Genomic DNA, 22695 nt, shown 5'->3' with positions numbered 1-22695 from the left:
GCGAGTGAGATCGCGTGTGAGGGAGAAAACCGATGTCAGTTAGTGTTTTGTCCCTACGCATATACGGAATAACTAGCGACTGCCGATGAATTACATATGTATGTACGTAGCTGACAAACTCTACTAGTCGTAAACAATGTGTGCCGCGAATATCCAAAGGTTACGATGCTCTGCTCTAAAGCAGACCCATGTATGCTTACCCTGGGTTGCAATATTTTAAATATTAGCGGAAACGGGAATTAAAGTAACGTTGTAATGCGGTTTCTATAGGATGTTCTGACAGATAAATACTTGGCATTTTGATAACTCAAAAGTTTTGACAGCTAAAAGTTTAGTGCGACACCTGGTGAGTCTATTTGAAGATAAATTTTGACTGTTAGCACTTAAAACAAAAGTTATCAGTGTATGAACATACTAGTAGGTTCATGAACGAACCGGAGTGAACACTTGGACTGTAACATATACATAGGTACACAGTTGATTTGTATTGTCTTAAGTATTGTAATAAGTATTGTCTCTGTCTCATTTATACAGATCGATATCTTCTTATTGACTGCTAGCTCATAGCAGCGGCTCCCAAGCCGTTTTAACTCGCGTGCCCATTTTGTTTAAATTACAAACACTGTTTAAACTCTTTAATTTATAAAAATATTTGTAACGTAGTATGACAAGCTCAATAGGCTCTGTTTGGTGAAGACTTTTGAAAAAAAAAAATGTAAACAATTATAACAATTAAGATTCTCGGAATTAAATCACTGACCTTTTTTCATATCGAACCAAAAATTACAAATAAGTATTTTTTAATCGACTTTTAAAGTGTTATCACTAGGTTTAAGCTTAACCATTAGTGTTCAAAGCAAGTGAGCAAAAAAACATGGCTTTATAAGAAATTAACAATAGCGCCCTTTTTTTACTACTGCACCGATGACCAGCGGTCCTTTAGTTACCATTTGAAAGTTTAATCAAGTTTTCCAATTTAAGCTAGTGTTGAGTTGTTGAGTTTGACTCAATAAAACAATTTGTCAAAATCAGAAGAAAAATAAAAACTAGATCACGAAAACGTGATCAGTGATCGAAGCTGAGTTCGAATCAGTCAAAATCTCGAGTTCAAATTTTTGCATGATCACAAATATATGTACAAATATATGATTTCTCACTAACATAATATTTAACATTTAAAAACCAAGTGTGTATGTAGGCCATTTATATTTTCAAGTAAAATAAAAAATAAGAACCTTGTGAGATTATTGAATATTTTTTTTATACTGTTAGTGCTCCTGTTCATTACTAACTAATACATTGATAGCAATATAAATATATATCACTAATCACCTTACTATAGGCCGACCAACTACTGTGACATTAATAGGTTGGATATGTATATATTTTTAAATTAAACATAATCACTATATTGAAACATCAAAAACAAAACAAGCAATGAATCATTTCATATAAATTGAATTTTATCTCAAGCCGGACCTTGGCAATGCCCACATATGCCGACAAACATTAACCATGAAAATTTTCGTATACAAAACTACTAGATCGAAGCAGTATACGAGTATATAGAAAACTAGATCCAATCGGATCATACCCGTATCAGAATAGGTGTGGAATAAATTTAAATATAATAATCGACCAATACGAAATACAACATTTTTCAAACACAACACTACAGATGAACTTTAATCACACATTTCCAAAAGAAAATCCCAACACCGATGCTATGTACATATGTATGTTGTATTATCAAACTGACGCAAGTACAGTACAATGCATATGCGCCAATTTCAACTGATGAATATGAATCGATAAGGAAATGGCGAGTAGGCCATATGGCAATGTGTACGTTTTGGCGATAAGTAAACTGTGATGTTTCGCATTTTCTACTGCAGGCAGTACCGGTGTACAGTTATCGCACTGTACAGGTGTTCGCGTAACCACAATCCGTGGCCAACTGGCCGCGACTACTGGCCAATACGACAACACCGGTTGCTGGCATTGTATTTTTAACTTTTCGGACCGGGAAACCCGAATAATAAGTCGAACGAGAAGCTGTGACCGTTTGCCAAACGGACACCCCCCCGTAGATGGGCAGATTGTGCAATCGGAGACAAAAACGGCCATATATGTGAGTCCACCTTGATACGGTGTTGACCCACAGAGATTGCGACAACTTTCACAAAAGTCGCACAATAACAAAGTCTTATCAAAAGGTGGGTTTTGATCTACATATGAACACATGTATACGTTACAGTATAAGTACAGTGGGTTTGGTGCATCCGCTCTAAAATCGCCAGATTAACAGAACGGCAGCTTTAAACGTAATTCTCGTTTTCTCGAATGATAGATTGCACATCAGATGACGAGTAACCTTTCGATGTGCACAGATGCAATTATTAAAATTGAATTGGATCTTTCTGGCGAGTTTAATAAGGCAAGATTCGGAACTTATCGAATCTTCCCTTATTAAAATCGCCCGAAAGATCCAACTCAATTTTAATAATTACCATTTTAATAATTGCATCTGTGCACATCGAAAGGTTACCCGTCATCTGATGTGCAATCTATCTTTCGAGAAGACGAGAATTGCATTTAAAGCAGCCGTCCGTTAATCTGTCGTTCAATTTGTCAGGCGATATAAGAGCGGATCCAAATACAGTGTATATCTTCCAGTTGAAATATTTTATTTTACATAGACATATACTAGCAGTGGTGTAGTGCTAAATAAAAAAGAACCAGGTCGGTGTTTATTTTCTACGACCCCCCTGCTTTATTCCGTACTAAAAAAAAGTTCTATCCTTATATTGCTAGTCCAAATATTTGTAAATAATTAACAAATATTCTTAATTGTTGAAATTATGATGTTTTTTTTATATTTTGCATAATGCATAACTTCCATAATGCATCCTCTTCAACATCTTTGATTTTGCAAAACCCGTGTTTGTGTGTCAACAGCAACATTTGCTTTTAGCAATGCTAAAACCATGTACATATGTACATATGTATGTCAAAAAACTATGAAACTTTAAGAGGGCTGGACACCAGCGCCTTGTCCATACAAACTTACTATACTTCTCCCTTCCTCAATTATGGCACCAGAGAAATTATTTTTTAATATGCTATGGATATCCACCATTGGGGTGCATCTATCGTTTTATTTTTTTGATTAATTATTTTTTATAGGAGCTAGGAGCCGCCAAACATCTATAAAATCGCCTCTTTTTTACACCCACGAAAAGAGTCCAGCGTCCTTATTTAACGGTCGATTTAAAAAAAAAAATTATTATTAGTATATTTTAGTAGTATATTTATAGTAGTATATTTTGTCTAGTTGGAATACATTCCGTCTAACCAACTAAGTTGATTGATATGACGAATTACATTCCGACAGGTTAAAATATAATACGACAGTTCAACTAAAAGTTGGTACTAGGTAAGTTAGAGAGGTTAAAACTTCACTCGATTAGTAAATTGAGTTGGAAAGTCACATATTTGTTTTGAACACATTCTTAGAGTTTTAGTAATACGGTACTCATTACCCTTCATCGTAATAATTATTCATGCAAATATTAACGCATTATTGAATTCTAAAGCATTCATACATATAAACATCAGATATGTCAAAACTCAACTGTTATATTACAACTGGCGCATATTGTTGAAAGTGTATTTGTGCTTGTAGAGATATAATTTACTAGTTGAATTGTATTTGAATATGAATGACCTAAAACGCTAGTTGGAATATATAACAGCCGAAAATACACTTCGACTGTAACATATACATTGTGTTTTTTTTTTTAAATATGCTGTTTCAGAGAAGCAAAATACCTTAAAATACATGGAAGCAAAATAAAATAAAAAGGCAACAGTATAACTCGGTGGTTGTGTTAATGCTCCCTACTAAGATTATCCTGGGTTCAATCCCGTGAATTGACCTCAATTGAAAATAATTTATTCCGAGTATTGCTGTATCTGTAGTGCTGCTGGTCAGACTTGGATATTTGCGACTCCAAGTCGATCGTTTCCTATCAGATTTTGTTAATTGTTGAAACAGTTCCTCATCAAATTGGCAAAATCATCCTACTTAATATTTGCCACCATTATTTGAATATGATTTCAAATTTATATTATAGTTTAATACTAGTCGCTCAGGAGTAAAACCCGTAATGATATAACTTTTGGATGAAATATGTATGTACGATTTAACCAAATAGAGCCGGTAGTTTAGTTCATGGAATTGTATTTTAATGAAAGTGAAACCGCGATAGGCATACTGATTTACATACGGTTCTTTATTGAAAATGGCAAAGTTGCGGTTTTATAAAAATATTTATTTCATCGTTTGTTTATGAACATCATCGGATAATTTTGTTTATTCCAGTTAAAAATTCGATCGACTCTAATTTCGCGCATATATCGCATTAATTTTTTTTGTTAATAATGTATGTATTTTTTTTTTAATTAAGAGTGACTTGCCAATACTCAATGTATGCAGATTTAAGACAGTGTTTCTATCTTTTATGCTTACATAGGTCAAATTGAGGAAAAGGCTTGATATTTGACGAATTCATTACGCTAAATGCGTATATTTTATTAGTTTTATTTATGTATGTAGGTACATCTCATTACCCATTCCTTGATTAACGCGGTCAAGTAAAAAGTTTTTAATACGCGTATTTTGAATATGTATGTTATTTGCTTCCTATGCACGCCCCGAACGTGCGGACGTGCCGTTGTCAAGGTAACTTAGATTTAGATTTTCCCTCGACCCTTCTTTCCTCCATGCAGTTTAAAACAAAATGTAAAAACATATATATTATTACTTTGAACGGTTATTTATAATTATTTACGTGTTTTTTACTCGGTTCTTTGCTTTTTTTTTTACACGATTTTCATTTACGAGATTAATTGCACATATCAACCACGTAAATCGGGGGATGAGTATATTCATAAATAAATAAAAAAAAAATTGGAAGACAAAAAGTTAATGATTTAAATCAGGTCAGAGATATTCGAAAACTATCTCAATGGGAAACATGGTATTGTGGAAAATGTCGGGAATCGTAGTTGGACTTGTGTTTTCTTCTAGCGACTCCATGACCTGGCTTAAGATGCAGACAGACATAATGGTACGCGGCACGTGTATTTTTAGACAGTTTTGCACATGCAAACAAACGCTAGCACGCCTAATCTAAACCGTCGTGATCCTTGGCGAAACTCACCCCTTGGAGTGTTTTCGGTGATATTATTTTATCCTTGTATTGACATAGGTTTGACAATGATCGATAACGGTGATTCCCACATTTGAAGAAATGTAGGAGATTACATAAAGATACGTCCATCACAGCTGGAAACCACAAGCACGTTCCGTGCCACACTTCTTGAGCGTGTTATTAGTGTTATTACCATTATTCTAGCCTTCGTACATTTTTCGCATACGTACATATGTCTTATATATACTTTTCAAATCACCAGGCCCACAAACTATTACAGTTAAAGGGTGTCATTCAAATACGTTATAAGTGTTATTGTTATGCGAGACATAATCTCGACTTCGTACTGAATATTTTAAAGGCAACAATATGTATGTATGTATGTACCTTCACAAATCGAATTTTAATATTACATTGTATCGATCCGATTTACTAGGAAGCTTTATACATATGTACGTACTTTAAGTATGATAATGATAAACGTATGCACGTTTTAACTTGACAGTAATAAATGGCGTTTCTAACTGTGCCTAATGATAGTACGTCGTATGCAGTTAAATTACGTTATCCATCGGTAGCTATTTAAATTGAAAGCCACAGTATGCACTGGCAATAGCAGAGTCTATTTAATATGCCTTATATCCTATACGACAGCGTTTGCCAAAGTATTTTGGCTGCGGAATGTATTGCGCATACTATTCGCAGACGTCTATCATTTTTTGGAATATCTGAAAGGAAAAGTACGTCGATGATGTGATGGCATTTGCGAAATTAAAGCGAGATAAATTTCTTCACTACTTCCCAGTCTCTAACGCTAGGATTTTATTTAAAAATAATTTGGCGTTATATTTATAATCAATATGAATACCATTACATATTACGTCTGAACGATTTACGCATAAGAGTAACACGTGTTAACATGTTTGAATTATGAGTATTTTCAAACGTATATGTTACAGTCCAAGTGTACATTTCGCTAGTTCATGAACACAATAGTTTATTTACACCCGAACCGATCTGGCCAGTCAAAGTGTAAACAAAAGAACAAATTGAAAAACAGACTATGTAGTTTGTTCATGCACAAACTATTGGGCATAAGTTTAAGTACATATTCTCAATTGTTTGTCTCATCCTCTATGTCTATATATATGTATGCTTATCCTGGATATGGAATATTTTAAATATAAGCAGAAACGGGAATTATAGCAACGCTGTAAAGCGGTATCTATAGGATTTACATTAAAAATAGTTGGCGTTTTGATAGCTAAAAGCTACATGTAACACCTGGTGAGTCTATTTGAAGGTGCTTTATTTATCTATAAAAATTATATTTCCCCATGATGTAATTACAGATTTTACCCCTGGGCGACACCTAAAGTATTAAATTTGTACTTACATATAATATATAAATTAGAAATCATATTCAAATAGTGGTGACATAGTTGGTAGGATGGTTTTTGCCAATTTGATAGGAAACGATCTACTTGGAGTCACAAATATCCAAGTATGACTAGCAACACTGCAGATTATACTCGGAATAAATTATTTTTAATCAGGGTCATCTCACGGGATCGCACCCGGTACCCTCTCAGTGGTTAGCATTAACCCAAATACTACGCCTATGCGTTGGTTAATTTTGACTGTTGGCACTTAAATTAAAACCAATAGTTCGTGTATGAACAAACTGATATTTATATTTATGAACAAAACCGGTGTGAACTGTAATATACGTATATATGCATACATCATTGATTGTAAAAAAAAATCCTGTTTTACTATCGTCGTAAAATAAGCCACACCCTTGAATTAAAGAACATCACATGGCACTTTCTCTCGGCTGAACCGCCCTCAAAAAATCATGTGTGCGCCCATGAATGTTCATTTACATATGTACATGTATAAAAAGTCAACACGTAATGCAAAAAGACTTTTTTAAAGAGATTTTTTTTTTAATAATTTAAAATACTTACTATGTACATACATATGTTCATATTTTTTATTTTTATTTTTTTATTCAATAAATGATGTTCACTCGTCTTAACTGTTAAGTAAGTTAAGTTAAGTTAAGACTTAACAGAGTGTTTATTATACATATATTTATATTAAACACGACATCTACGGTCAAACATTGTACAGAAGTATTGTAAGTATTATACAAGGCAAATACAAACAACGATTAGCATTCACAGAGACATTATATGGATTATACAAATTAGCGAAAATCGAGATGCTGAATAACTCGAATTTTGTGAGAGAGATAGGATAGGGATGCCTATTTATTGGAACCGTTTCAATGACCTTGGAGTCACATATCCAAGGTCTGGCGAGCAGCACACACCGGAGATAGAACCGGTGACCACACAATTGGAAGCATTAAATGCTATGCTGCTGGTTATATGTACATATTATGTATCTATTGAATAAATATGAAACTCCCAGTGACACATTTTTGCAATTTAATTTTTCTAATTAAGTTACACGCAAGCACTGCAAAACACATCACCAGGTGTTAAGTTCTACATAAGTATAAAAGCATTCAATTAACAATAAAACGCGTCGAGTGTTATTCGAATAGATTAAGCGCCATCATATATATTATATCTTATTAAAAACGCCCCACCCCGTTGACTGCCACTCACTGTACATATTTATCATCCAGTTTGCATACCAAAAAAAGCAATATCACTTCGGGGATTCAAGTTCAAGGGCCGCATCCAATGTGCGTTCAGAGAGTGGGACGCGTCTCCTAAGGGCGGTAATTCGCGATATCAACACGCGCCACTACACTTACAATTAGCCAAAACGAGCTGAAATTTCGCACGATTGCGACCCACAGTTTGGTGAACGTTGGTGCGTCTTCTGTCGATTGCTTTTTTCCCTTCTTCCTGGATTTGCAAAGAACGAACAGTAGTAATTTGCCACATTGAAATCGAACCGTGAAGGTATCGCTCAAAGCGAGGTGACACGCGCTCTACATATATGGAGAAACATAAAAACGCCGGTTTCACGTTTTCATAAATATTAACGGTGACCACGGCCGCCATTGATTATTTATTAATGCGTTTGTTATTATTGTACGTATGCACGTGTAATTGACATAATGCTACGTTTATTCGTGAGGGTACACCGCGATGCGAAAGAATGCCGCATTTGAAACAAAGCTGAGAGTATGGACATAAACGGATAGAACCGGACGCGTGAAATAATCCAGCTGCGAGGGGCGGATCTTCACCCCATAAGTGTAGTCAGTGCACTTTTATATACATATATGCAAAATATGGGACTAATGTTCCAACAGTGTCAATCACTGTCGACGCGGTCGTAAATATCACATAAAGATGGAGGGAAACGTAGTAGGAAGCTTAGGATATATTTAGATATACGTAGACTATCGAAGCCAGATTTTTTTTTTATATTTGAAAAACGATTTATGGAGTCTATATCAAATATAGCAATGTATACGGATGTTTAATGCTACTTTATGTTTATCTTATATATGAATATGTGTGGGATTTAGTTTTCTAACATAGAAGAATGCATATATGAATGATTAGGTTGGTATGAATGATGAGGTTGGTAGCATGTAATACGGTTGACAGTTAGTTGTGGCTCTCCGAGTAATTAACAATGTTTTAAGCCACCCAACGATTTTCATTTTACTCTACCGCCTATTTCTCCTAACAACTAGATCCTACATACATATGTGTGTTCTTTTTGTATTATTAATCTATTATTTTTTTCTTATATTTTAATTTTCATCATCGAGGCGCATTATATACCTAATGTGACAATGGTTCAAATACATAAAGACTCGTTTTTTTTAATAATAATAATTATTTGGCTGGTGACTTTATTTATTTATTATTTACTATGATGCCATTCCAAATATCCCCAAGGCGAAACACATGGCCAAATTTGTACTATCTCGTAAGTCCTACCTAATAAATTTATAACATTATTATAAATTATATTCAGACAAATAGAGGGTAGGTGGCCTATTTGGCGTGGAACCGTTTGAACAGATAAATTGTAAAACTCGATAGAAAACGATCGACATGGAGTCACAAATATACAAGGTCTGGCTAGCAACACTGGGCCAGGGCTCAAGCCCGTGACCCTTCAGCTGTTAACATTATACGCTAAGCACGGAGTTGGTAATATTCCATAATTTTGCTTCAAATTTATGCGAAAAATGTATGAATTTTTGTATTGTAAATTCCAATGATGTCTACAAATAAAATGTACAAGAAATGAATGAATTTATGTAAAAAAATAATTTTAATATTTTCATATCTGCAAGAAATCTTAAGTTATGACGCATGGCTTTTTACAAATTTACTTTTTATGCAATGAAAGTTTCAATGTGCCATCGCGAATATCATCTGCTATGATATGTAGTTGAGTAAATATTAAATGTATGTATATATGTATGTACATATCAGTATATCACGAAATGTTGACAGATGCGTCGCACTCTCACTCCGGTGTGAACTGAGCTTTATTTACTGTTGCATCTCCTATATAAAATTATCATACACCGTGCTATAATTTCACTTGTGTACTTAAAATATAGAAAAGAAATTTATTTCTAGCATTTTCTTAGTATTTACATATATACGGTGTCAAGTATTTTTATCGCAACGGTTATTAAAGTTCATTAAAAAAGAAGCACGTCACTTGTGACGTAATTTTTGCGTATCTTCTCCAATTTTTTTTGTTTGGTGTTTCAACGAGAGATTATAGCAACGACCTTCCTTATTGTTTTGATTAAGAAGCTGAACTAACATAAGTGCTACGAGTATCGTGAGCAAAACTTCTCTAGCAAAAAAATATAATAAATTTGCGTATTAATAGTTTTAATTCAGATCAGAGAGTAAGAGGCGTTAAAACTGAACCTTGGAGAGATTGCAAGGAAAACAAGATCGCACACTTCTGTGATTTATTATTTGTTTTTGAATCGACGAACTTTATTATGCACCTTCAGACGGCTCGAAATTAATTAAAACACATTCCCAAAAGTGCAAGGCGTTACTCGGAATCAACACAAATTTTATTTCCTTCCAAATGACTATTGAGGAAAGTCCTGTTTAGACATTAATCATTGGTAGCAATTAAACATTTGAACCCTGAGCTGGAGTGAACACTATTTTGATTATTATTTTGAAAAATCTGTTTAAACAATTTGTATACTGTTCATAGATACTATGTGAATGTAAAACGACTTAATTCACATTTATATTGAAGGTTTGAAATAAGGCCGTAAAATTTAAATGGAATTCTATGATCAGTGGTTGTCAACTGATGAGTAGACTTCGGCTACGGTTCAACGTAATTGCAAATAACAATAGACCGTTCCATTAGTGTTCAAATCAAGAGAGCAGAAAAGCCTGCTTTTTATAAGAAATTAACAAGAGTACATACGATTTCTAAAAAAAGAAAACCATTTTCTAATATAAATTGTTCGGTAAACGAGTTACATCCCAAATATGAATCGCTACCAGGACAACCACCGCTACGAAAATCGCTCGCGCGGTCTCCTGTCGCACGAAAATACGTCGCATAGGAAGATTGCCGTACAGAAAACTGACCAAATATTGCTCATTTGGGCAGTTTTCTGCACGGCAATCTTCCTGTGCGAGCGATTTGGTAGCGATTCACATTTGGGATGTAATCACCGAACCAAATTGTTCGACCACAAGATATTTGGGAGCGAACCGAATGAAACGTCGGCGTGGTTTATGCACGACTGTTTATTGTAAAGGCTGGGATGAAAGTAAAGTGGATGCAACGACATGGTCGAATTGAAATCGGAGGTTGGCAACCCAGGTTCGACCATGACGTAGTGCCCCACAATATTTGAAAAAATAAACGACGAATTTAAATCTGACAGTACTTGATTCGATCGTTGGATTGCGTTTATAACAAAAATAAAGAAACTAAAACTATTGAAACATATCCAGAACTATACAAAAACTAAATAGCACCATCAACCGAAACAATATGTGATAAATAAATAAATTTGAAATAATTTAAAAATATCGTATTAAAAATAAGTGATAGTGAAAGGTTTATTCAACAGATTAGATATAATCTTTAGTGTTTCGCAATGGTTAATTCGCGTCAATAATCTTAAAATTTTTGCAAGAAGGGCTGAAGAGTGCAGTTTGAAAATCATCGGTGGAATATTTGCAAGATAGAGCAATAACGTTGACGATATGATGTCGGGACATTCGACCTTCCTGGTTGAATTGAGTGAAGCAGTAGCAATATTGAAGCGAACTGCAATAAACTCTTTAGTTTTGCTCAATTAATTGGGAAGAGGAACATCTACATACGACGAAGCTGTTATAGTGGCTTCCACAGTGGAAGAGTTTGAGTGGCACGGGTTGTCACATAGTGTTTTCACCTCATGTTTATGTTTCATCTTTATGTGGAATGATTGAATTTGGTACTTATGTACAAAAGTTTGACCATAGGTGTGGCCTTGGGCAACCTGTAGTGGCTCTTATGGTCGTGGTTAATATATAATGGATAAATATATAGAAACTTTTTTGGTGCCAATGTTGTGAAAATATATTGAAATACTGTATGTTTCTGTTTTTTTTAATAGATAAATAAAACAATAAAAAATTAAGAAGACATACCATGTGAAAACTTGAAGAACAAGTAGTAGTCAGTATTGAATCCAAACAAATTGAGCACAATTATGAACACACGTACCAGTCGATGATTCAGACCGTTTACCCAGAGGTATCACAGTTCAGAGGGGGGTTCACGTGGCCGTTGATTCATGAACAACCCAGAGCCAATCTAGCCGACGATTAGTTGACAGGTCCATAAATTCACAGACCAGGTGTAACGGTGGTCTAGCAAAACAGACGTCGGATAGACAAGGCCGACGACTTGTTCGAGACACCCATTATCCTCGACGACACACATAAACATCGAGCAGAGAGATCGTCTGGAGACAAAACTGCACACAATGGAAACGAAGGTCTCTGAAAACCTTTCGTTTCATCCCTCTGTATATTCAATAACTATGAACGGGTTGTTCATACGAGCGTGACGTGGAATCGATATCTTTCAATAGAGCTTTCAGCCCCACCTTTCAGCGAAGATGCTGAAAGCTTTCTTATATTATATATTGTGTTATGCTCTATGTGAGATAGCTGATCTATTTTTTTTTTATTTATTAATGTGTCAAATGCATGCGATTTGTGTTAATGTGCGTATATAATGGAAAAGTTTTTTTATATTTACGATACATAGATGTGAGTGTTACGTACTGTTCGACTATTGGAAGGAACCAGAAGAAAGTTAAGTAGGAATCCAATCTTTTCTAATGCGTATAGCTTGCGTACGTGCGTTATGTATGAAACTATTTTTAGAATATATGTATTATGCATACATAGGTCACAAAGTAGGTCTTTTCCATAGCAGGAAATTGTAATAGTACTTAATTAAAACAATACTCTATATATGTATATAGATAATTCGTATACTTATGACTAACGAGTATATAAATATTACATTTAATTTTACGTAATTATTCTTATTTGGCGCTTTTTAATATGAAGTATTTATTTTACGTGCATGTAAAAAGCGATCAGTGGTATTTACTTTAGAAGAAAGTAGAATCAGTATGGTAAGAATTCACTCAAAAGTGCGGCATGGGACGTGCTCGTGGACGCTAGCTGTGAGAGACGTATCTTCATATCGTTATCAAGTTTCTCTTACATTTTTTCAAATATGGAAATACCGCTATCGATCACTGTCAAACCTATGTCAATACAAGGATAAAATATCACCGAAAACACTCCAGCAGTTTATTTTTGCGAATGGATGTGGCGGAAAAGATTTGGCATGTGCAAAACCATCTAAAAAAAAAAACACGTGCCACGTACCGCTGTGTGTCTTTTATCTTCGCTGACGGCAAACTATTATGTTATAATTTTGGTTTTAAGAATTTAATCAGTGTCTAAACATTTCTTAAGAATAGTCGTGGCGGGGAATTATCTATGGCGATGATCAAATTCCATTGATGCCTCGCGCATTGTAACTTAACTTATTATAGTTTCTTATTATTAAATGATAACTATGATTAAAATTGAAAGCGTGACAACAATACATATATAGTAGATAACAATGAACCAAGAATAGCTCATATGCTTTGATGGATTAGGTTAAAAATTTAATTTGGTTTTGGGTATAACATATACAGAAATGCTAAATTTGAGGTAAAAAAAAATACCGAACAGATGCAATGAAGTATCTTTTCTTAGATTATGAAATACAGCGAAAATGGTTATCGGAGGAAATTGATATTATGCAAGATTTTTTTCAAAACAGGTGAAGAGTGAACGAGATGCACCTATGTAAATACATATTTTCACGCACTGATCATTAGCATAATTGAAATTTTCAACACTTTAAAGCCTCACAATGCACTTCGGAGCGTTAAACCCAGCGTCAAAAAAATTCCAAAAACAGACAAAAACAACCATTCGGTCGAACGAATTCGAATTGTTCACAGGAGAAGAACAGCACATGAGTACGGACAATAGTTTCGACCAAGTCCATGCATTCTACAATTTTCCTTGTAATACATTCAGCTAAAAAAGAGACGAAACAATTCGATCCGGCGTTTCAGGGGGATTCGTTTTGATTAATCGCATCCGCGATCCGCGTGACGGAATCATAATGGCGAGTTTACAACAATGCAACGAGAGAATAACGGGACGACAGTTGACACACAGAAGGACAAAAGCAGAACACGAGTTGCGCAATATGTTACAAAAAAACCACACTGTCTCATCGTATAATTATTATTCGACCCATCATCATCATCATTGACTCTGCTGGCGCATAATCATCGATGTTTCGATGAATATGCAACAGGATGAGTGCGTACATACGTTTTTTTCTATTGGGTACATATCGATCGTTAAAACACATACATGTGTGTAAAGTGTGCTTCGAATCCATATTCAGTTGAATGGTATTCATATATTATTATAATGGTGTTGTGTATGTAAGTAATGAGGCAACTGAGCTATGTAAAAGCCAACACCATAAATTAGCACTGGTAATCAGCTACTTCCATGAAAATAACTAGTCTCAACTAAATATGTCGACGAAAGATAGTGTCAACGCAAAGTAAATAAACAATTCCAGTTCGCTGTATTAAAAGGAAAAACTGCTCGATTCGTTCATGTATGTAATTAGTTTGTAAAGCAAAACAATGTTGGTTGTATTGTTTGATACATTCAATCTCTTGTCTTGAGCTATATAGTATGTGTACATGTATGTATGTACACACTAAGAATAAATATAATAGAAGGTGTATGTATGTACATATGTATGTCCGAATGAAGTCAAAACAATGTATTAGAAAGCCTAAATAAACACAAATGCAAGTGAATCATTCATACATGCAGGAGCATAGCATTTAATAAAAATATACACACATAAATATGTATACATATGTATTTGTTTTGTAAATTTTAAGCAAATAATATGAGATCGCAATGTCCTAAATGTCGTGGAAAAAAACCAGAATTAGTGTGGCAAAACATCACCGAAATTTAATTATTTCCATTTCCTTCAGATATGAAAACTACTGGAAATATAAATCACATCAGGTCACTTAATTAAATAGTTCACACAAGACACTTAAACACTAGGAAACATTAGTTTTTGCTGTATTTTTAGACATAAATGCATGACTGTTTGGTGGAGAAAGGTTCTAGAATAGATCCATGTGGCGCATTTCAACTACATACAGTCGTATGACAACGAATTACTAACACCCGCGTATTTACCCTATTTTGTGTACCTGCGCCGTCTTAAGTAACATTTTGGGTTGGTTTTTTTTGTAGACCATTCATTGTATCCTATTCTATGTATTTAGAGAAGGATAGGATGAGTAGTGTTTATACAAATAGTTTAAAAACCGAACAAGTGCAAATACACAGTTTGGCTTTGAAATTCGTTTGGTGTAGACGTGTGCTTTCACTGGGAGAAAAGTTAGTTTTGAAGAGATTTTTGCTTTCCTGTATATTATCGATATCATTGAAGTAAGTTAAAGTGTTTAAATTTTTTAAATGTGACTTAATTATTTGTTTAAATTGCTTGTGAAAAAAACCCCTTTCCTTTTTAGATGGGAAGAAATAAAGATTTATCTATGGAGAAAATCGCCAATATTTCCACATTATTAAATACTGGGAAGTATTCTATACGATATATTGCTAAAGATTAGGGGGTTAGAGTTTTCAGTGTGCATAAAATTAGCACCCAACTAAAAAGAGGTGAAAATCCTACGGTCACCAAGCGTAAGAATTGTTGTGGCACTCGAAAATACGGTCCTCGAGTCGATCGATATATTATAAATACTGTTGAGAAGGATCGGTTTGCCACAAATAAAAAAATCCAGACAAATTTACGGGAGCGGAACCGAAATATCGACTCGGACAATACAACGCCGTTTCGCAGACGCGGGGATGAATGGCAGACAACTACTTAAAAAAACGCTTTTGACGCCAAAAATGAAGAAAGCCAGGCTCAATTTGGCTAATGAGCATCGCCACTTCACCCTCGACGATTGGAAAGGGGTAATTTAATTGAAATTAAATTATTTGTCTAATTTTTTTTGAATGAATTGAATTAATCGATGTTTTTAACATTTTTAAGGTTCACTTCTCTGACGAGTCGTCAATTCAATTGATGACACCGACTCACCAATACGTACGTAGGCGAGTCGGCAAGCGGTATAATGAGTCCTGTGTCATAAAAAATGTGAAACACCCGCTGTCACTCATGATTTGGGGCTCAATTAGAGCGGAAGGTCGGGGGCCATTGTATTTTGTAGAAGGGATGATGAATGCTTCGCAATATATAACGGTATTGCGATACACCCTATTGCACTCTATACAAAACAAAATTGACAAAAGGGATCGCCTGCACTTAATGCAATATTTTTGCACCCTGCCATAAAGCCAAAATTGTGAAAAAAATCATGTCCAACCACAATTTACCGCTCCTTCACTGGCCCGGTAATTCTCCCGATCTAAATCCTAAAGAAAATGTCCGGCATACCCTTAAAATGAAATTAAATAAGCTCCAATGTACCAATAAAAATATCCTAAAACAAAACATAATTTCTGTGTGGCAGGGAGATCCTGAGATAAAGTCAACCATTGCGTCTTGTATCGAGAGTATGCCCAAAAGAATAGCATCGTGTCTCCGAAATAAGGGTGGACATACAAAATATTAATAATATATATATATGTTGTATTAATATTGTAAATAAACTATGTATAATCATTATAAACACATCTTTGTTTTAATTTTACGAACCTACTCTTCAATATATAGCTCTAAACATAGAATTTGCAAAATCCGCATGGTGTTAGTAATTCGCTGTCATGGGACTGTACATACATACATACATAAGATGGGTAAGTACGAATCACGAGAAAAATTAACACACAAATAAATATCATTTAAAAATAATTGTTAATATTTAAATAAAATAATTGGTATCGATATTAATATGAACTTTTAAATCAATAAAAAATGCTTTACAATATATGTTTAAAAAAAGTATTGAATAATAATATGAATGAAGTGAAAGTTTCTATAACGCAATACACTATCAAATTTAACATTTCAACAATAAATAAAAAAAAATCATTAAAATTTTCAAATAAACACAGGTCAACCGGAAACTGCAATGTAACATCCAAATGTCATTTGATGCAAATTTGTTCATTTTTTCCATAAATGAACATATGTACATACATACAACGATCATGTTTTATACAGCTGAGGGCATAATTACAGTTGAATTGACACGCCAGTATCAAGCCACACGAAAAATTTAACGGCAAAAAATAAATAAGACAACCACGTTGATCGATGAACCATTACCCGATGTTTTGGAAGGTCACCATCATAAATAGCAGCACACACGCGAAACAATGTCCACAAAATACCTACATACACACATATTAAATATTTTATTTGTTTTAGAGCGGCTTTTGCGGCAAATGCCTTAATGAGTGATAAATACATATACTAGATAATATACATATATACAAAAATAAATTTCGAAAGAAGTGACCGACACCTGTACGTGCGTAGAAAGGAAGTAGCCACGACCTACATCCAGGTAAAACTGAACAAATATATTTATACACCGGTATACACTTGCATACACACAAAACGATCAGACAGGTGAGGTCGTTAAGTTTTTAATCTTTTAGCTCCGTCTTTGAGTTGGAGCTGAGTCTCTTTTTGGGCAGTTATTAGTCACATGCATGCTACAAATAAGATCTAATAATAATAAAGATCGTATGTTTGATAGTATTGCATATGACGCTATTGTCGGTACTAATATAGACGTATAACAATGCCATATTGTTAATTTATTACACATAAAGATTTTAATATTTTATACTGTGAAACACAAGAAACATACATGAATATATAGAGTTGTAATTTTAATGACTATTTTACATTGTAAACATTCATTCAGTATGCATGTGTAAGATGTACACTACCAGTCAAAACTTTTTCTAATAGTTTATTTTATTAAATATTGAATAATGATCATTCCCAACTTATATGAATTGGTAACACTAGTTTCCTTTAAAATATAATTCGTAAGAAGTGTGTATATAGAAATACTTCCATTTGAGGAGTGCTAAACTATAACGTTTTTAGTGCCAGAAAATTAAGTTTTCAGGAGAGACTTAAAATTGTTCGAATAAATAGATAACGGGTCGTTCAAGTATTACGTAAGAACTATAGGGGGGCGGGGGGGGGTCTTTGTTTTGCTTATTTTTGATGACATGGGGGTGGGGGGGGGGGTCGAGATGGTGATTACGTCAGCAGAAGTAATTTTTTTTTTACACATTGGCAACCCACACATTGTCTATGCTTGAAAACCAAACACATATTCGGGGATTTCCACAAATAATGAATATGCATATAGGTACCAATGTTTACGTAAGCATGGGAGGGGGGGGGGGGGGTAAGAGCTTTGCTTACTTTTGCTGACAAGGGGGAGGAGGGGGTAAATAATTGTAATAAATCTGCTTACGTAATACTTGAACGGCCCCTAATGCAAAAATTCATTCTTGCAAAATTTATTAATAAACTATAATTCTTCTGCGAGATATTATAATCGTTCAATGAGCAATTAATAAAGTTTTTATAAAAATAAATTTAAGAAAAAAATAACAAAACCTCATCATTGTGTCATCATTAAGTACCATAATAAAATTGTACATACATACATATGTATGTATGTATGTACCACTTTCAAAATAATAAATTGATAACTTCTAAAGCGTCGTCTATCTACTTTCAGATATAAGCCTGATCATGGTGGCTGAAGATATCATCAGCTTTCTATACTAAATATACTACTATACATCATACTAAATATACTATTATACATATGTATGTATGTATGTATTTATACTATATCCATCCTTACGATACTGACAGTGCAACTAAACTTACAACGTTAAGACTTGCTACTTCAAGTTTCTATCCCTAGAAGTCGGCATCTCAAAATTGTTTTAAAGGCACATACACCGCAAATCATGAATAAAATGCATTTGAGCCTATGTGGCACTTACAACGTTATGGTTTGGTTGCTCTTTTGTTCTACATATTTGGTAGTATTTGACCTTTCCATTGATTAAAATTGCTTAGACTAGTAATATCATTTTTTAAGTGAAAAGTTTGATTTTCCTTCAATAAGTTTAAGACAAGTACGCACCAACAACTTTTTGTAATCAAATATGTGGTTGTTGATTAAAATGTGTTGTCGTTGAGTCAAACTTTTAAATCATAAAAACTAAAAATACATTTTCTACTTCATAGATTTAGTTTATTTTTTTTTGGATTGTAGTTTAGTAAGAGTACGAAAGTACATTTTTAAAACATTGGAACTGGCATTTCAAAATCTTCAATGGTTTATAACAGAGAAAAACAATAAAATTACATAAGACGCGGCAAACGGAAGGCGACAATTGTAAAATTACACGTTTGCTGTTTTACACAAGAACTTTTGCCGATTTTGAATAATCAGAATAACAAAAGGCATTCACACCTGAAAAGTGATTATTAAGTAGTATACGTGTGTGAGAGTGTATGAATGTGTGCGCATTTGAATATGTGAATTACACACGGGATGCAATACACTCGAAGACGATTCGAACAATTGCCATGTAAATTTTTGTCATACCCATAGCTAATTTAATTTACTGGGACTAATAAAAAAACAAAGAACGAACCGAAAAGTAAATACATAGCAAAAATTTCAGTCACATCACATCAATCAGTAATGACAATAGAGTGCTTCAAGAGTGTGTGATCTAAGGATAGTTAGATATGTAGGTGGTGCTGATTTCGCTAATTTTTCTATACACATTCCACATAAAAGGGAAATAACAAGGGGAACAATACGAAGAAGTGCATTTAACAGGGAAAAAAAATCACATTGTTTCATCTAGAATGAAAACGTATGCTCATTGTACCACGTCGACAAATGGACAAAATTTTAAAATACGGGATATTTTGATAGCTGAAACTTCACGAATCTTTTCTGTACAATGTAAAAGAAAACTAATGAAATTTAATAAAAGCCCATAGCAGTATATTGTTGCTATTATTATTAAATATTTTCAATGCTTAAAGTTGTATAAAAAGACTCGCAAAGTTGCAGTTGTTACATTATTACTGATAAGGTCTGGAACCTTTTAGCAAAACTGCTTCATCTGAAGTTTATATGCAAAATAATAAATGGCGACGTGGAAAAGTGAGCATTAAGGATGTGAAAGGAAACAGTAATATAGTTTTGAGTCAAAAGCCTCATAGGAAGTTTTAAGAAGAGATGATAAATCTAAGATGCGATCCCGGCCAATCTTAATATTAAATTTATAGCATAAAAACATCAAAGCATTTAAGATTGGCAAAGATCTATGTACGTAGGTTCATAAGAAAAAGGAAAACTATTGACTATTATAGAAAGTTTGTTGACATGTCATCTAAACATAACAAAGTCTGTACGGAATACAAGCATGCTTGGAGCATCCGTATCTGAATCATCATTTCAGTGCCAATTGTAATATTATTAATCGTATAATAATAATAATTAAAGTAAAACACAATAAAAAAAAAAAAACATTCAAGAGGAGAAACAGACACAGACTTAAAACGTCAAAGTTATTATCATCATCACCATCAAATACATACGGGAATAACCTAAATAAATAAATTGTGCGAAGATATGATTTACTCAAGGAAGATTTGTTTGTTAAGATTCACATCTATCTATGGAATTAAATTACAATTTGGCATCAACACAGATCGAAGCGATACGGAAAACAAAAACTATATTTGAAAGGTTTTGGGGCGGTGTCAGGTTGGATTTGCCACTACTTAGGGGGTAAGTTACGACTCTGAAGAGTCGTCGAATCAAACCTCGTCTCGAGAATGCTCATCGGAATCTCCGGACAGACCCTGGCTCTTGAGTATGGAGTAGATTTTGACGTAGGGCGCCTTCAACAACTGGTCATTGATACAACCATTAGAGAAATCATTTTTGTTTTTGCCTCCATCGCTAATATCTTAGCGACCAAATTATTACTACAACTAAAGTTTTGAGATGATTGTATGCGTGATGAAGTTCGATGCTAACGATGATGATGATGACAATGAAGACGAAGTGATCAGAATGAACCAAAAACAAAATAATGATAATGCCAAAGTGGGAAAAAATACTGTCAAGATTTTCAATGATCAGAATATATGCATACGATTGAAGTGAAACAAAAATAATTATGAAATTGGCAAATGAAATGAAATTCCAAATTAAAATGACGCAATTATTAAGAAATCAACAGCGATAGTAATAAATGCGAATTTACAACCTATGTATATGTGCACTATTTTACTCGTTAAATTTTACACACCTCTCGGAACAAGTCAGCTACCTTGTCATGGACTATTCGATCTTTACGTGAAACATACTAGACTGAGCTAAAAGAAGGACTGGCACATTTATTGAAGTTCAATTTTCATTATTATTAAATATATATAATATGCGTATACCATATAATTAAGGCCAGTTTGAAAACATTACATTATTGAAACAAATGATATATTATGACGTGATGTATGAAAATGTACATGTTGAATTATGATGGCGATCATTTAATAGCTAACCAGCGAATGAAATTGATAAATCAATAACCATTTTTCCATTAAGGAATTATAAATAATAGTAAGGAAGCAAAAACTTAAACTCACCTCCCAAGATTCTCGGGTTAAATCGCCGACGTCTCCTTGACTATCAGATCGCTCTCCCTAAATTAAGAAAATAAAACCAAATGTTAAAAACGTGAGATTGAAAAATACACAATAATCATATATCTATCATTACATCTCGAGAATCTTATGTAATCAAAATTTCTCCTCTTTACAAGACTGCAAATTTTTCAATATACATACATACAAATATAAATTAGCTCAAACATTTTTTCGAATTACTCTCAATCAAACATATGTACTAGGAGTGTTTAATGCTAATACATGTATAGCTACAAAAATTCTTCTGATTTCAATAAAAGATTGTTGCACTTTATTTTTATGCTTCAATTTAGTTTTATTTCTACTAACTTCACCTAATCAAACTACATACATACATATGTATATTCGGTTAGGTGAGATTAGGTATTGTAATATAGAGAATAGGTAATTACTAATCACCTGATCATCTGTCTAATCACCTGATCGCGCGTTCGCGCCAAAAAGGCTTCGACGTAAGAACAAGTTTTATACAACAGCCAATAAGGTCTCGCGACCCATCGACCAATGGTTTATCTGTGCTGTGTAAACGCTAATAAACGTATTAATATTAGGCGGTTTTGGTCTGTGCTTCATTCGGAGCTGACAGGTTGACGGATTCAGAAAAATAAACTACCTCTACCACTACTGTGTGTGTTTCACTCCAATATCAGACACCCTCCTACACGTCCACGCTATATATTCTTCTTAAAACTTTAAATATGTTTACATTACAAACCTTAGGTCCAACAGTGCCAGTTTCATCATCCGACAATTCGGTGTCGCTGTCGACGAGAATGTATCCTCTTTCGGTAACGTCACCTAATTCCCCATATAACTCAGGCACCCAGTGATTTAGAAATTTATACAAGTCATCGACGCTGCAAAGACAAAACGATTATTAGATTATTATAATACAAACATTACAACGCAAAACATGCAAATGTTGCAATTACCGATTTCTCGGCACGCTGAACCAGTATTCAGGACGCATTCTTTTACGACCGTAAGACATCAGGGGAGTTGAACGAGGCACGGCCTTGTTGGCCGGTCGTCCCATGCGCAGTCTCAAATAAAGCGGTGGGTCATCGCAAGAGCGGGCTGGTCTCGGAATCAGCTC

At 34.1% G+C, this 22695-nt stretch overlaps 1 protein-coding gene across 41 annotated transcripts in view; it reads right to left on the bottom strand.

Moving 5' to 3' along the window:
• The window catches only part of mtd (TLD domain-containing protein mustard), a 130761-nt gene that overhangs the window by 6982 nt on the left and 101084 nt on the right, over positions 1 to 22695 (bottom strand). For 25 of the 41 annotated variants that reach the window (XM_077432672.1, XM_077432663.1, XM_077432665.1 and 22 more), the window contains 3 exons: positions 22532 to 22694; positions 22315 to 22456; positions 21540 to 21596 (listed from right to left, as the gene is read on the bottom strand). In XM_077432672.1, the coding sequence (XP_077288798.1) occupies positions 21540 to 21596; positions 22315 to 22456; positions 22532 to 22694 (362 nt within the window). Of the gene's footprint in view, positions 1 to 20711; positions 20799 to 21539; positions 21597 to 22314; positions 22457 to 22531; position 22695 lie in introns of all 41 variants that reach the window. The other 16 variants (XM_077432667.1, XM_077432664.1, XM_077432671.1 and 13 more) reach the window with 1 other exon arrangement.

The sequence above is a fragment of the Arctopsyche grandis genome, chromosome 6 (genome assembly GCF_051622035.1).
Source record: "Arctopsyche grandis isolate Sample6627 chromosome 6, ASM5162203v2, whole genome shotgun sequence".
Taxonomy (NCBI): Eukaryota; Metazoa; Arthropoda; class Insecta; order Trichoptera; family Hydropsychidae; genus Arctopsyche; species Arctopsyche grandis.
This window is presented reverse-complemented; position numbering and strand designations above follow the sequence as displayed.